This window comes from Epinephelus fuscoguttatus, linkage group LG17 (genome assembly GCF_011397635.1).
Source record: "Epinephelus fuscoguttatus linkage group LG17, E.fuscoguttatus.final_Chr_v1".
Classification (NCBI taxonomy): domain Eukaryota; kingdom Metazoa; phylum Chordata; class Actinopteri; order Perciformes; family Serranidae; genus Epinephelus; species Epinephelus fuscoguttatus.
This window is the reverse complement of record NC_064768.1, coordinates 10,331,598-10,344,446: the sequence shown is the minus strand read 5'-3', so window position 1 is coordinate 10,344,446 and position 12,849 is coordinate 10,331,598. Positions and strand designations below refer to the sequence as shown.

General features: G+C 40.9%; 1 protein-coding gene across 6 annotated transcripts in view; it reads left to right on the top strand.

Moving 5' to 3' along the window:
* The first annotated feature begins 1,239 nt into the window (after window positions 1–1,239).
* Window positions 1,240–12,849, top strand: part of LOC125905060 (voltage-dependent calcium channel gamma-4 subunit-like) — a 28,035-nt gene continuing 16,425 nt past the window's right edge. Inside the window, exons 1-2 of one of the 6 annotated variants that reach the window (XM_049602866.1) lie at window positions 1,240–1,303; window positions 8,892–9,204. In XM_049602866.1, coding sequence (XP_049458823.1) covers window positions 9,174–9,204 — 31 coding nt within the window. In that variant the 5' untranslated portion in view covers window positions 1,240–1,303; window positions 8,892–9,173. Of the gene's footprint in view, window positions 1,304–1,434; window positions 1,591–8,502; window positions 8,582–8,891; window positions 9,205–12,849 lie in introns of those variants that run through there. The other 5 variants (XM_049602868.1, XM_049602869.1, XM_049602865.1 and 2 more) reach the window with 5 other exon arrangements.

Here is a 12,849-nt window from a genome sequence, read left to right as displayed (position 1 = left end):
AGTCGCAAAAACCATCAAGCGCTACAACGAAACTGGCACACATGAGGACCGACCCAGGAAAGGAAGACCAAGAGTCACCTCTGCTTCTGAGGATAAGTTCATCCGAGTCACCAGCCTCAGAAATCGCAAGTTAACAGCAGCTCAGATCAGAGACCAGATGAATGCCACACAGAGTTCTAGCAGCAGACCCATCTCTAGAACAACTGTTAAGAGGAGACTGCGCCAATCAGGCCTTCATGGTCAAATAGCTGCTAGGAAACCACTGCTAAGGAGAGGCAACAAGCAGAAGAGATTTGTTTGGGCCAAGAAACACAAGGAATGGACATTAGACCAGTGGAAATCTGTGCTTTGGTCTGATGAGTCCAAATTTGAGATCTTTGGTTCCAACCGCCGTGTCTTTGTGAGACGCAGAAAAGGTGAACGGATGGATTCCACATGCCTGGTTCCCACTGTGAAGCATGGAGGAGGAGGTGTGATGGTGTGGGGGTGTTTTGCTGGTGACACTGTTGGGGATTCATTCAAAATTGAAGGCACACTGAACCAGCATGGCTACCACAGCATCCTGCAGCGACATGCCATCCCATCCGGTTTGTGTTTAGTTGGACGATCATTTATTTTTCAACAGGACAATGACCCCAAACACACCTCCAGGGTGTGTAAGGGCTATTTGACCAAGAAGGAGAGTGATGGAGTGCTGCGGCAGATGACCTGGCCTCCACAGTCACCGGACCTGAACCCAATCGAGATGGTTTGGGGTGAGCTGGACCGCAGAGTGAAGGCAAAGGGGCCAACAAGTGCTAAACACCTCTGGGAACTCCTTCAAGACTGTTGGAAAACCATTTCAGGTGACTACCTCTTGAAGCTCATGGAGAGAATGCCAAGAGTGTGCAAAGCAGTAATCAGAGCAAAGGGTGGCTATTTTGAAGAAACTAGAATATAAAACATGTTTTCAGTTATTTCACCTTTTTTTGTTAAGTACATAACTCCACATGTGTTCAGTCATAGTTTTGATGCCTTCAGTGAGAATCTACAATGTAAATAGTCATGAAAATAAAGAAAACGCATTGAATGAGAAGGTGTGTCCAAACTTTTGGCCTGTACTGTACATACATACATACATACATGATGGGAGGATAACTCACAAACATACACGCACAAAGCAACACAAGCCTCACATCTCTCTCTCTCTCTCTCTCTCTCTCTCTCTCTCTCTCTCTCTCTCTCTCTCTCTCTCTCCCTCTCTGAACCATCACCTCGCCGCCACCTGCATCAGCACCGGCTGCAAAAGTTGCCCCTGCGTAAGGTAAGCTTATAACTGATCAAAACTATGTATCAAACCGATCGCTATTATCCCGCTGTCATATTGTCATGCAGACGACATGACAGCGTATCAATCGGACCGGTGTACGCATGCTTAGAGCTGGAGAGCAGCGCACCACATGTACATGTACACATTGTACTCTTGATCAAATCATCTGGGAGCGACCAATTGCACTGATGTTTATTTAAAGTAAGTACTTAGGATTTATCAAACAAAGCTAAACCCCAGAGCAAAGTGAAGATAACCTGTGTGTGAAGACGCTTTGCAAGGTAAGGCAACCCTCGGGAGGGAAACAGAGCATGTGTGATGCATTCAAGGATACAGTATCATTACAAGACTGCGAAGTGTTTGTGATGTTGCAGGGGCAGGAGATACAGACATCCCTTAAGACAAAATGGTCACTATAAACTTGTTACCACAGACCCTGCGTGCGTGTGAATGACTAGTATAGCTGCAGTGCTTTTCTCTGAAGGAAATAATCAGTATTAGTTGTAGCAAACACTGTGTGAGAACATCACAGCATCAGCATGACGGGTATGTTTCATTTGTTCTGTTCTTTGTTAGAGAACAATCTGTGTTATAGTATGTGTAGGATCCGATGTGCAGGCGGGATGTACAGAGTGTGGGCTCCAGCCGGGAGTCTGGATTTAGATTTCTCAGACTGAGTATTGAATAGTGCTAAAAGCAGCAAAGTGATCCTGCGTCCTGCCTATTCAGTTTCACTTTGCTGTTGTCTTTGATTCATAACAAAGAGGATGCATAAGAAAAGTTTAACTGATCTCTCTCTGAACATCCTTTTTAACTTTAATACGAGTGAACCTACAGCCAAATAATCTGTCAGTGTTATTTACTGTATAATATAGATTTAGGGGAAAACACAGTGCAAAAAAAACTCTATGCTGTCAGCATAATACTCTTGCAGGAATGTGTGCCTGTGAAACTCAAAATATTTGTTATAAAACACAATGTGCCCCATAATATTACAGGGATTAACATAGTGTAGCCTAGTGCACACACACAAAATAAAAGAGAGAGAAAACAAATCTTAAAAATATTCTCATAATGTGGTTCTGTAATTTGGTGTCCATAAAATATTTCAAAATGTTTCTTTATACATTTTATACAGTATTTACAGTATTACAGTGTAATTCTATGACATGTAAACAGACCAAACACTGGACCTTGTATCCCATCATGCCCCTGATCTCTCTCTGTAGACTTGGCTTTTGGTGGTGGCTTGTCACAATGGTGTTCTGCTGCAGTTGTAATCATCACCAGTGCTCCAGCCAGCTCCTCCACTACGTCCATGTTCCGCTGCTGCTCTGTATTCACGGCAGGATTCATACCGTCGCTGAATTCATGATGCAGAGCATGGCTGATTTGTCCTTGAACTTTCATCCTCTGCCTTGTGCAACTGCACCGCCGCCGGCGAGCCCTTCTCGCATGTGTTTGTTCCATGTTGTGCTGCAGGAATGTTCCTTATAATTTGCTCTGTTGGCCTGAAAAACAGGTTTATTTTAGGGGTTTTGAGCACAAAATAACAATGTCTGAGATCCTGTTATGTATTGTTTGTTGTTACTGATTGCAGGCCCTCCCAGGGGTCCTCCACAGCGCTCAAAAAGCAGCAGTCAGAGTGTAACACTGAGCTGTTTTCTGCTGCAGGTCTTCTGATGACCACTAGATGGGTTATCCTTTGAAACTCAGATTGTATTACTGTATTGATAATGCAGAACAACTACTACTCCACTCGGCATATTATTGGTACAGAAAACATCAGCGTGTCCAAACTGGTAGAAGCATTACTGTTTTGACAAAACATGGTCCAGATGGTCTGAACAGTTTATTTGGCATGGACTGGACATAGAATATAGTGCAAAGTTTTGATGCACATATCAACTCAGAGCAAAAGGTTTGAGCAGCAATATATTTTTAACTACAATAAATCAGTAATCATGCAACCCAATAACTAGAAAAAAAGTTGCCATTTTACATTTCTGCAAACCACAAAAAAGTTTCATTTGTACATTATTATGTAGCAGACAATCTGAAAATTATACATTTCTAACAACCCTATGATTAACATCTGGTTATACGTAGGCACAAAAACCACTTGGTAATGATCATGTTTTGGCTTAAAATACCCACATTTGGCAGCACAAAGTTATGCTGGAAACAGGGTGACAGATTGTCAGTAATTACCCACATGCTGTGGCACAAAGGCCACTGGAAAAGTAGCCACCGGTGTTTTAAAAAAAAAAAGAAACACATTTGGTAGCACAAAAACCACCAGAAAAGCAACAACGGCTCACTAAAACAAATCCACAATCTCTGACACAAAGGCCACTAGAAAAGTGGTCAGGAGTTGTGAAAAAACATCCACATTCTGCAGCAAAACTCTCCTGAAAAAGTTGCTACTGGTCGCTAAAAACCACCACATTTGGCGGCACAAAAGCCATTGGAGCAGCAACAGATTGCTCCGTCCCCTTGACTTCTCACGTCAGCTCATATACTACCTCACTTTAGAAACACTGACATATAGTAAGTGTCTCATTGAGATTTGGCAGAATTCATTTTTGTGAAAAGCCTCAGTATTCCCCTGACAGTATCTCAATTTTTTTCTGAAATCAAGGCTGCCATCAGTTCATAAACTTTTAGCACCAGCTTGACGAGGTTGACAACGGTCAGTCTGTAGTTTGTATGGGTCTAGTAATTTTGCTTAAATGCATGAAGAAGAGGAGGAGATCATGGAACAATGCCAGAGTAAAGCTTTAGAACAGAACAGAGTGAAGTAGAAGATAGAATAGAATAGAATCCAAGTGAATAGAATGGAATCCAATAGAATCCAATTGAATAGAATAGAACAGAATAGAATGGAATCCAATTGAATTAAATAGAAGAGAACAGGATAGAATAGAATCCAGTTGAATTAGATAGAACAGAATAGAATCCAATTGAATTAAATAGAATAGAACAGAATGGAATAGAATCCAGTTGAATTAAATAGAATAGAATAGAATAGAATAGAATAGAATAACCAAAATCTAGACTTTTGCCATGATTGGTATGAGATGGAATTCAAGGAAACAAGAGATGTCCTGAGATGTTCGAGAGAGCATTTGCGTTATTGAAATGAGTCTCAGCCTGTGATGCTGTGTTGATTGCTCATCCCTCATTTTGCAGCCAACAGGCTCATCCCTGAGCAGGAAACCAAAACTTCAATCTTCAGAGCTTCTCTTTAGTAACCTGACAGTGACATCTCAGACAACATGTCGGTGCTTTTTCTCTGTCTATGGGCCCCAAGCAAAGGATGTGTTTAAATGCTACATGAGCAAACTTCACACTTTGGCAGTTTCACAAGGACATTTTGGAAGTTTGAAAGTTTCATCAGCCAAAAATCATGCAAGGCAACATTAAATTTCTTATTATTATTCTCTGGTGGGGGTGGAGGTGTTGAAGAGTTTCAGCCAGCGTCAGTGTGTACAGTTTTCTCTGGATGGACTCCTTGCTCATTTGCTGCCATAAAACGCTTTGATTTCTGCCTGTAATTTTGATTCATTACTTTCTCTTCACTGAGAATAGTTCCTGTTAGACTCACACAACAGCAGAATCTGCAGGGTCTCATTTAAAAGAGATGAGATGGGGGACTCTTTTCTGTCACAACCCCCCCATGTGTGATTTAGTCCAATAAACTGAGCATGTTTTTACATAATAATGAGACCATCGCATGGGGATTTTGTCAGCTTTTGTCTGACCATGTTTTTGATCAATCATTTTTGATTGTGGAAAAACTGATTCTGTATTTTTTATTGAAACTATTCACATCTTGCCTACAGGAGCGTCAGTGTTAATATTTCATCAAAGGAGAGACAGCTGCACTGGCAGGGAATGTTTCCAGATGTCACACCTCTCTGCTGTTAATCTATCACTAACAGAACAGACAAGAGGTCTTTATGGGTCCTCGTGGTTCAGTCCAGTTGCCAGAAAACAATGTTGCTGTCCATTTCTGCAAACCATGGATATGTTACATTTCTTTGTTTTATGTCAGTGTTTCTGAAGTGATGTAGCTTGACACCTAGACGAGACATCTGCCAAGCTGCAGACCGCTGTTCGAGACTAACAGACAACAAAACTGGTTGTTTTTTAGTTTGTCCGTGGTTTGCATAAACGTGCAATACCAACATTATTCTGGTAACGTTTCCTCATAGAACGATTTATGTAATCCTTATGTGTCCTATGATAATGCAGACACAACAGTTCTTAGGTATTCTACGAATTAGTGCCCCACTTATCATGTTATGTCCTTAACGTGCAGTTACATAATTAGCGTAAAGTCACAGAGATTAGCTTTAGGCAAGTAAAGTTACTGTCGTTAGAACGTACCTTAAAATGACCCAGAGTTCACTCAAAGTTTACACGCCGCTGAACATGCATCTCCCTGGAAAAGTCCATGTTTTTGTGACCACCACCATCCACCACCCCAACCTACCTCCTTATAAGACCACTCGGGACTTCTTCCTTGTTTACTCTCATCAGCACATTTGTCATTTGATTGCAGCCTTTCAAAATATGTTGGATATGTATAAATTTGTGTGCATTAGTTTTTGTAGGAAAACATACTGTTTATGAGAATAATCTGATTCTGGTGACTTGGTTTGTAGTAACTGAGACCCAAAGCGAAACCAAAGTCAAAACCACATCCAATATGTTTTCAGTCTAATCAGGTCCTTGTAGGTTCCCCACTCTATTTCTATGGGTTTTTGGTCCGTGTGTCACTATGTGTAATACATGTGTGGCTATAAGCTCTGATCAGAGAAGCTGGCCTAATTATTCTTAGCTGTAATTCAGACAGGTTTGGATGGTCCTCAGGTGTCTTTGAGTCAGGTAGTAACATAAGCATCTCATTAAGTTTGTCATCAAGTTTTCCAAAGAACTGTTTTGTGTTAGTACAGAACTTTTGGGCGAGTAAAGTTTACTTAATAATAACAAGTCTTCCAAACTAAATGACAAAATATGTTGCATGTAATTGGCTTCCAAAGTGGTTCATAGCCTTCTGCAATCTGATACCTTTTATTGGCGTGACCACACCACTTCTCATTGCCTACCAAAACAGCTGCAGAAAGTGAGGGTTACAAATAATGATGGCCAAATGAAGCCTCATGAAGCATTTTCTTTATTTTATAAGCCCACTAGATGGCGCTTTTTTTTTTCAACAAAAGATTGAAAATACATTGAATTGCCATTCTTTGAGCCTCCCTTTTTAAACCAAGAGCACCATCTAGTGGGCTCATAAAATAAAGAAAATGCTTCATGAGGCTTCATTTGGCCACTTCATTTGGTCACTAGTTACAAAAGATCAGCAGTAATAGCTAAAAAAAAACAGGGCTGATTGTCTGTTGGAAAGTGAGTCTACACCAGCATACATAGTCTCCCATGTCAAAGTCACACACTTCTTTGACCAATTTTGTCAAAATTTGTCTCAATGAAGATTTGTAGCTGCATAAAATTGTCACTGTAGCACTACCTTTGCTTCTAAGAGACTACAGCCAGTTGCCAGCAGAATATGTTGGCATTGTACATTTCTGCACACCACTGATACCTTACATTTGTACATTTCATACTCAATGTTTCTAACATAAGGTAGTATATGAGCTCAATTTGTCATCAGGAGGCAGAGGGGATGGTAGATGGCCGTGTCAAGTGGGTGAGACGCCTGCCAAGCAACAAACAATATATCCATTTGCGTTTTAGTGAGTCATCGCCATTGTCATTCTTTCGTCTTTTTAGCTACCAGTCACTGTAGTTCCATTGGGGATAGTGCCACTGAAAGCGGGGATTTTAAGTGAAAACATGATCTTTTTCTAACCATAACCAAGTGTTGTTTTGGGGTTTTTTTTGCCAAAAAACTTAACATTAACCAGAGCATTGTTGAAACATGAAGAAATGTATCCACTACATAGTTATGTACAAATGTAACATTTCCATTGTTCCAACACATTCTCACTCTGACATCATCGCATATCGACGTTTGGTCATGGACTTTCCACGTCCAGATACAACATGCAAGGTACCCTGACTTCGTTGGTTGTTGACGTTCTGGGATGCTGCATGTCATGCTGACTTAAATGGTTGGCTTTTTCATCAGTGTCTGATGCCGCAAGTGACTAACCAAGCGCCTGATTTGGACAACTTCGGAGTGAGACCGGGTCGATTTTTTGCGGAAACATGCAACACCAACATTCCTTCTTGCGATTGGGTTGCAGACAAAAGTCACTACTATTCCATGAGTCTGCTGGAGGTCCTCTGTCAGTTAAACATAAACACTTGTCGTATTGAGGCATTTGAACAAAGGACTGATGCTGTCGTTTTTCTTGGGAGTCTCTAAAAGGAGTTTGTGGTCAGAAATGCCTTAGAGATGTGTTGTTGACGGGATCCCCTGCTGTGGTGCTGTTGATGCCTTTCATGTGGGTTTTTGGTGCCCTGCAGTTTCGGCAACAGCTTGCAAAAAAAAAAAAAAAAAAAAAAAAACTAGCAAAGCCTGACCCTGTGTCAATGCCGACGGGGATTTTCTCTTCAGGAAGACTCTCTGCTTGTTGAAATGTGGGATGTGAGTTCAAGCAGGAAAAGCTGCCGCTCTGGTGAAATGCCCTCGAGCAAGGCATCGACTCCCTGCTTGCTCTGGATCTCTCAGCTGTGCGAAATCTGCATTGTGCATTTCAAAGCATGAAATAGCACTAAATGCTTGCGATTAAACCATTGCACCAACGGGAGGAAAAGTTGGATGGATGAAACATGTCGAGACACTGTGACCACAGTGACTCACAAATCTGTCATCTCTCCTGTGAATGGCCATTCCTCATGTACTATATGCAACTGTGTACATCCAGAACATAAACCTGTAAGTGGGCGTGTGTGTGTGTGTGTGTATTTGCATCCGTCATGCATGACACCCAGGCTCCTCTGCACACCAATGGAATTCACACACTATTTTTTTTTTAATCTCAGCAAAATCCTCTCAGCTGTTACATCCATCCCTCTACTCCCCCAACACACACTCACACAAACACATATACACACACATACGCACTCGCCAGCTCCGCCATAGACTTTGGAATTCACTGTTGCCATGGCAATGGAATAGAGCACGCTCTCTCGCATCGCCTGTTCTTTTCTGTTGCTTTATGTCTCTCTCTCTCTCTCTCTGTAGAGGCAAACCAGCTTCTCTTGTTTGACAGGGGGCTCGTTTTCTCCCATCGGCATCAGGTTTTGGATGTTTGTTTGTTTGTTTGTTTATTCAAAGACATATCGTCATTGTCATATAGACAACATGTTTGCATGGGAGATGCTTCTGTACAGGAGCATCCCCTGGTTTCAAGACTCATGTCACGTTCGTTAATCGAATCCATCCTTTTGCCCCCCCTCATCTCCTCTTCTCATCTCTTCCTCACACTCGTTCCTATCTCCTCCTCATCTTCTCCTTGTCTTTTGCTTCTCTTCCTCTCTCTCTGTCTTTCCTCTCCACTCTCTCTCATCTGCTCTTTACCCCCCTCCGCCTCTTTCTTCCTTCTCTCAGTAGCTAAGATGACTGCCATGACAATTCAATGAGAGGAGAGGACGCCAAGTGAAGTATCCCCCGCTCGCTGGAAAGGAGAGAAGGAGTGCTCAAGGTAAAGAGAGGAGAGGGAGAAGAAGAAGAAGAGGGAGAAAGAAGGGATAAGACGAGAGGGAGAGGCAGAGGGAAGAGGGGAGAGAAAGCGAAGAATAAACGGTGGATGGAGGCAGCTCGGACCGGGGCTACGGAGCGCTCTTCACCGACGAAGAAGAAGAAGAACAGCAGCAGCGGGGGGGAGGAGAGATGGAGGCGAAAGGCAGAAACATACCCTCAGGTAACACACACACACACACACACACACACACACACACACACACACACACACACACACACGGGCGGACGTGCACGTGCATACACAAGCAGCAAACCACCAGATGCACATGTGGATTCTTTTATGCATACACACATTTATGAGACATGCATATAAATATTCAAGCAACATTCAAACACACAAACAAGCATGGGTGAACACAGTTGTGCAGGAAACCACACACACAGACTGGAGTGCAGATGTGTACAGAGGTCTGGATTCAGAGGGCAAGCGGTTTTGATTAATCTGCGCTGGCATTTGTGTAACCGAGCCAATGTTTGTTCTTATTTAGAGATGACTGGAGGGAGTGCTGACATGTAAGATAATTCATTGACATGCTGTGAAAAATTAATTTGTGTTGGTTTAATTGAACAGCTCTGCAAAACTGAAATTATCTGTGTGAAACTTGAAATGTCATTCAGTTTTAATTATGTTGTATTTACATGCAACGTAACTCTGGAAAACAGATTTTTTTTTTTTTTTTTTTTTAATGCAAAATGCAGCCTTGGTTGGTTGGTACATTTTTTGATGAGGCTAACCAATCAGGCTCAAGTAAAGCTAGGATACTCAACCTTTCATTGTCTACGCTGGATGCAACTGAGCTGTGTTTTCATATGTAAGAGCACAAAATATATTTTTTCAATTCCACACTTTTGCCTGAAGTGGCTTGTATCTGCACACTGAAGTAAATTCACACACTCAGGCTGGGTTGCACCACCAAAGATGAATTTAATCCAAGGTTAGTTCTACTCAGAGCTTAGCAAAACTAGGTTTTAAATGACGAAATCCAGATTTAAAATTAAAGCTACAATTGGTAACCTTTAGGAAAATAACTTTTTGTCATAATTGCTGAAACTGTCACAACAGACACTATGTATGATATGAGACAGATAGTCTGTGAAATTAACTACTACTGCCTCTAATGGCATTTGCTAAAATCCACCCTTGCTGAATGAAAACAACCAATCAGAGCCATGGAGTCTCTAATACAGCTGCCAACCATGTCAATTGCTGCTCATGGATCAAGATTATGTTACGTCATTGCCTATTTCTCACCTGAGTGTTCTCAGAAACATATTTTAGTGAACTGTTTAGCTGTAAAATGAGAATGTGCTCCGGCCCTTGGGCCATGCCTTGTGCCTCAGTCGACCATTTCCAACTTTGCCGCTGGGTCACAAACATTCTTATTTTAGTGCTAAGCAGTACACTTAAATGTTTCTGAATACACATTGCAGTAACATAATTTTGGCGCATATTTGATCAGCATGGCTCAGTTTGAAGTTTTGCCAAAATTAGATAGAGTTCAATCAATATGAAGATCCTTGCTTACTCAAAATGAATTAATTAATTAGAAAGAAATACATTTCCGTGCTGTTGGGATCTAGTATGTAAAAAAAGGGGGTAGACCCTTAACTTTCAGCTGCTTTGTATTCCCTAACAAAATGTTAAGTTTTTTGCTAGCTAGCTAAAAAGTCAGTTAGCTAGCTTAATGTTACTCTTGATGGCTTAGCAGGGAAGCTCTAATTTCTCTGAGGTAAACATTAGCTTCTTTTAGCATCCACCAAACAAATTATACAAGGACTTTACAACAATTGGTACGCACCACTTGAGTCGACAATTACCAACAAGCCAAGGAGACTAAAAGTTGTAAAAAAAAAAACCAAAACAAAAAAAAGATAAACTAAGCTTGCTTCTTACACGTAACTAGTGGTGTGTGCTGTAGTGTTGTAAATCATTAGGCTCTTTCGGCAGGGGAGCTGCTGAGAGTTACATAGTGCAGGGCATATGTTCTCTGTTTTGTTTTTTTTTTATATATAGTGTCCAAGGCATGACCCACCCTACTCTGCCTTACTCTGCTTCTAATCGGCTTACCCTGACATTAGTGTTTTTCTTTTCTTTTATATCAGACAAGATAAGGTTTGTTTTACCTTGACATGTTTCGACGGACATCTTCCATCTTCTTCAGAAATGTCACCAGATGCCATTGGTCTATGGATTTCTATGGATTATTACCCTGACATTCTTACCCTAACCCTAACGAATCTCACTCCTCTTGCCTTAACCTAAACAACCCAACCAACAAAGGCAATGAGTACTAGTCAATCAAAGGGATAGTAGAGCTGGTCATGCCTTGGCCATCCTAGGAAAAAGGCCATTCAGGGCTCGGGTGGTGGAATGACATGACCATTCTTACTATTACAAGGTAGTGTACCATCAAAATGATGTTGAGGCTTTTATTTTAAAGGAACAGTGTGTACGATTTAGGGGGATGATGATGGCATCTAGCAGTGTGAATTGGAATTATCTGCAGAGGTTTCTTCTTCTCCAAAAGAAAAAGGAAAATGAGTGATTAAAAACTGGTAAAAACACTTCATAAAGCAGTTTCACATCACAAACCAGTGTTTCTCCAATGCTGTTGGGCCTGTTTGAGACATTTTCTGCAAATCCCACACACTGGAGCTTTAAGGTATAAAAAAGTGCATAATGTTAAAGTGCATTACAAAGAATTGATAAAGGAAAACCAAATACACATTTTCAGGAAAAAAAATCTTGTCATCCATTTATTTACTCACTGTCTGAATGGTGTTACTTTACCACCCAGTGCAGTTACACTTTACTTGAAGGTATCGACATAAGAATGATATGACACTGTCTTAACTATGACATGACACAGTCATGAACCTGTCATCAACATTATGTACATGTTATAAATGTTTATGACTGCTGTCATTAAGTGTCATTCGGTTTTTGTGATGACAAGTTGACATTTTTTGGGTTGTCTTGATTATGACAACTTGACATTAATTACAGTGACATTACCAGAAGTTGTCTTTGTCATAACAATCATAATCATTATGTCAACTTGTCATAAACACTAAAAGAGGTGCATTTCTTGTTAATGTCAAGTTGTCATGACAAAGACATCTTCTGGTAATGTCATCCTGGTTAATGTCAAGTTGTCATTATAAGGACATCCCAAACAAATTTAATGTCAACTTGTCATGACAAAGACAATTTCTGGAAATGTCACTTTAATTAATGTCAAATTGTCATAATCAAGATAACCCAAACAATGTCAACTTGTCATTACAAAAACTGAATGACACTTAATGACATCAATCATAAACATTTATGACATGTACATAATGTTTATGACAAGTTCATGACAGTGTCATGTCATAGTTATGACAGTGTTATGTCACCCTTATGTCGACACCTTCAAGTAAAGTGTTACCCCCAGTGCAATGATCTCTTTCTGCAGTCTTGTTTGGACATACCTTGTGCAGCAGGCGGGTCAGTTTCAGGGTCAATGTACCAGTGGTCTCTTTTATTTTGGGATTTGTGTTGCCATGGAAACACCCCTCAGGCCCACTGAATTAGCCATATCGTTTAAAAGCCCACACTGGGATTGATATTCTCTGTGCGATGGATTGTTTACATTAATACTCCCATTTGTGGATCTCATGAACGGAAATTGCAGTCTGGGTTTTCCAGATATGAGTTTTCATGCCAGCATTTGTCCACTATGTTTAGTCAAACGATTAGAATCTTACTGAGGAACTAAATGGTTGAATGCAGTGCGTTTATGCAGATCTGCCCCCTCCCTGC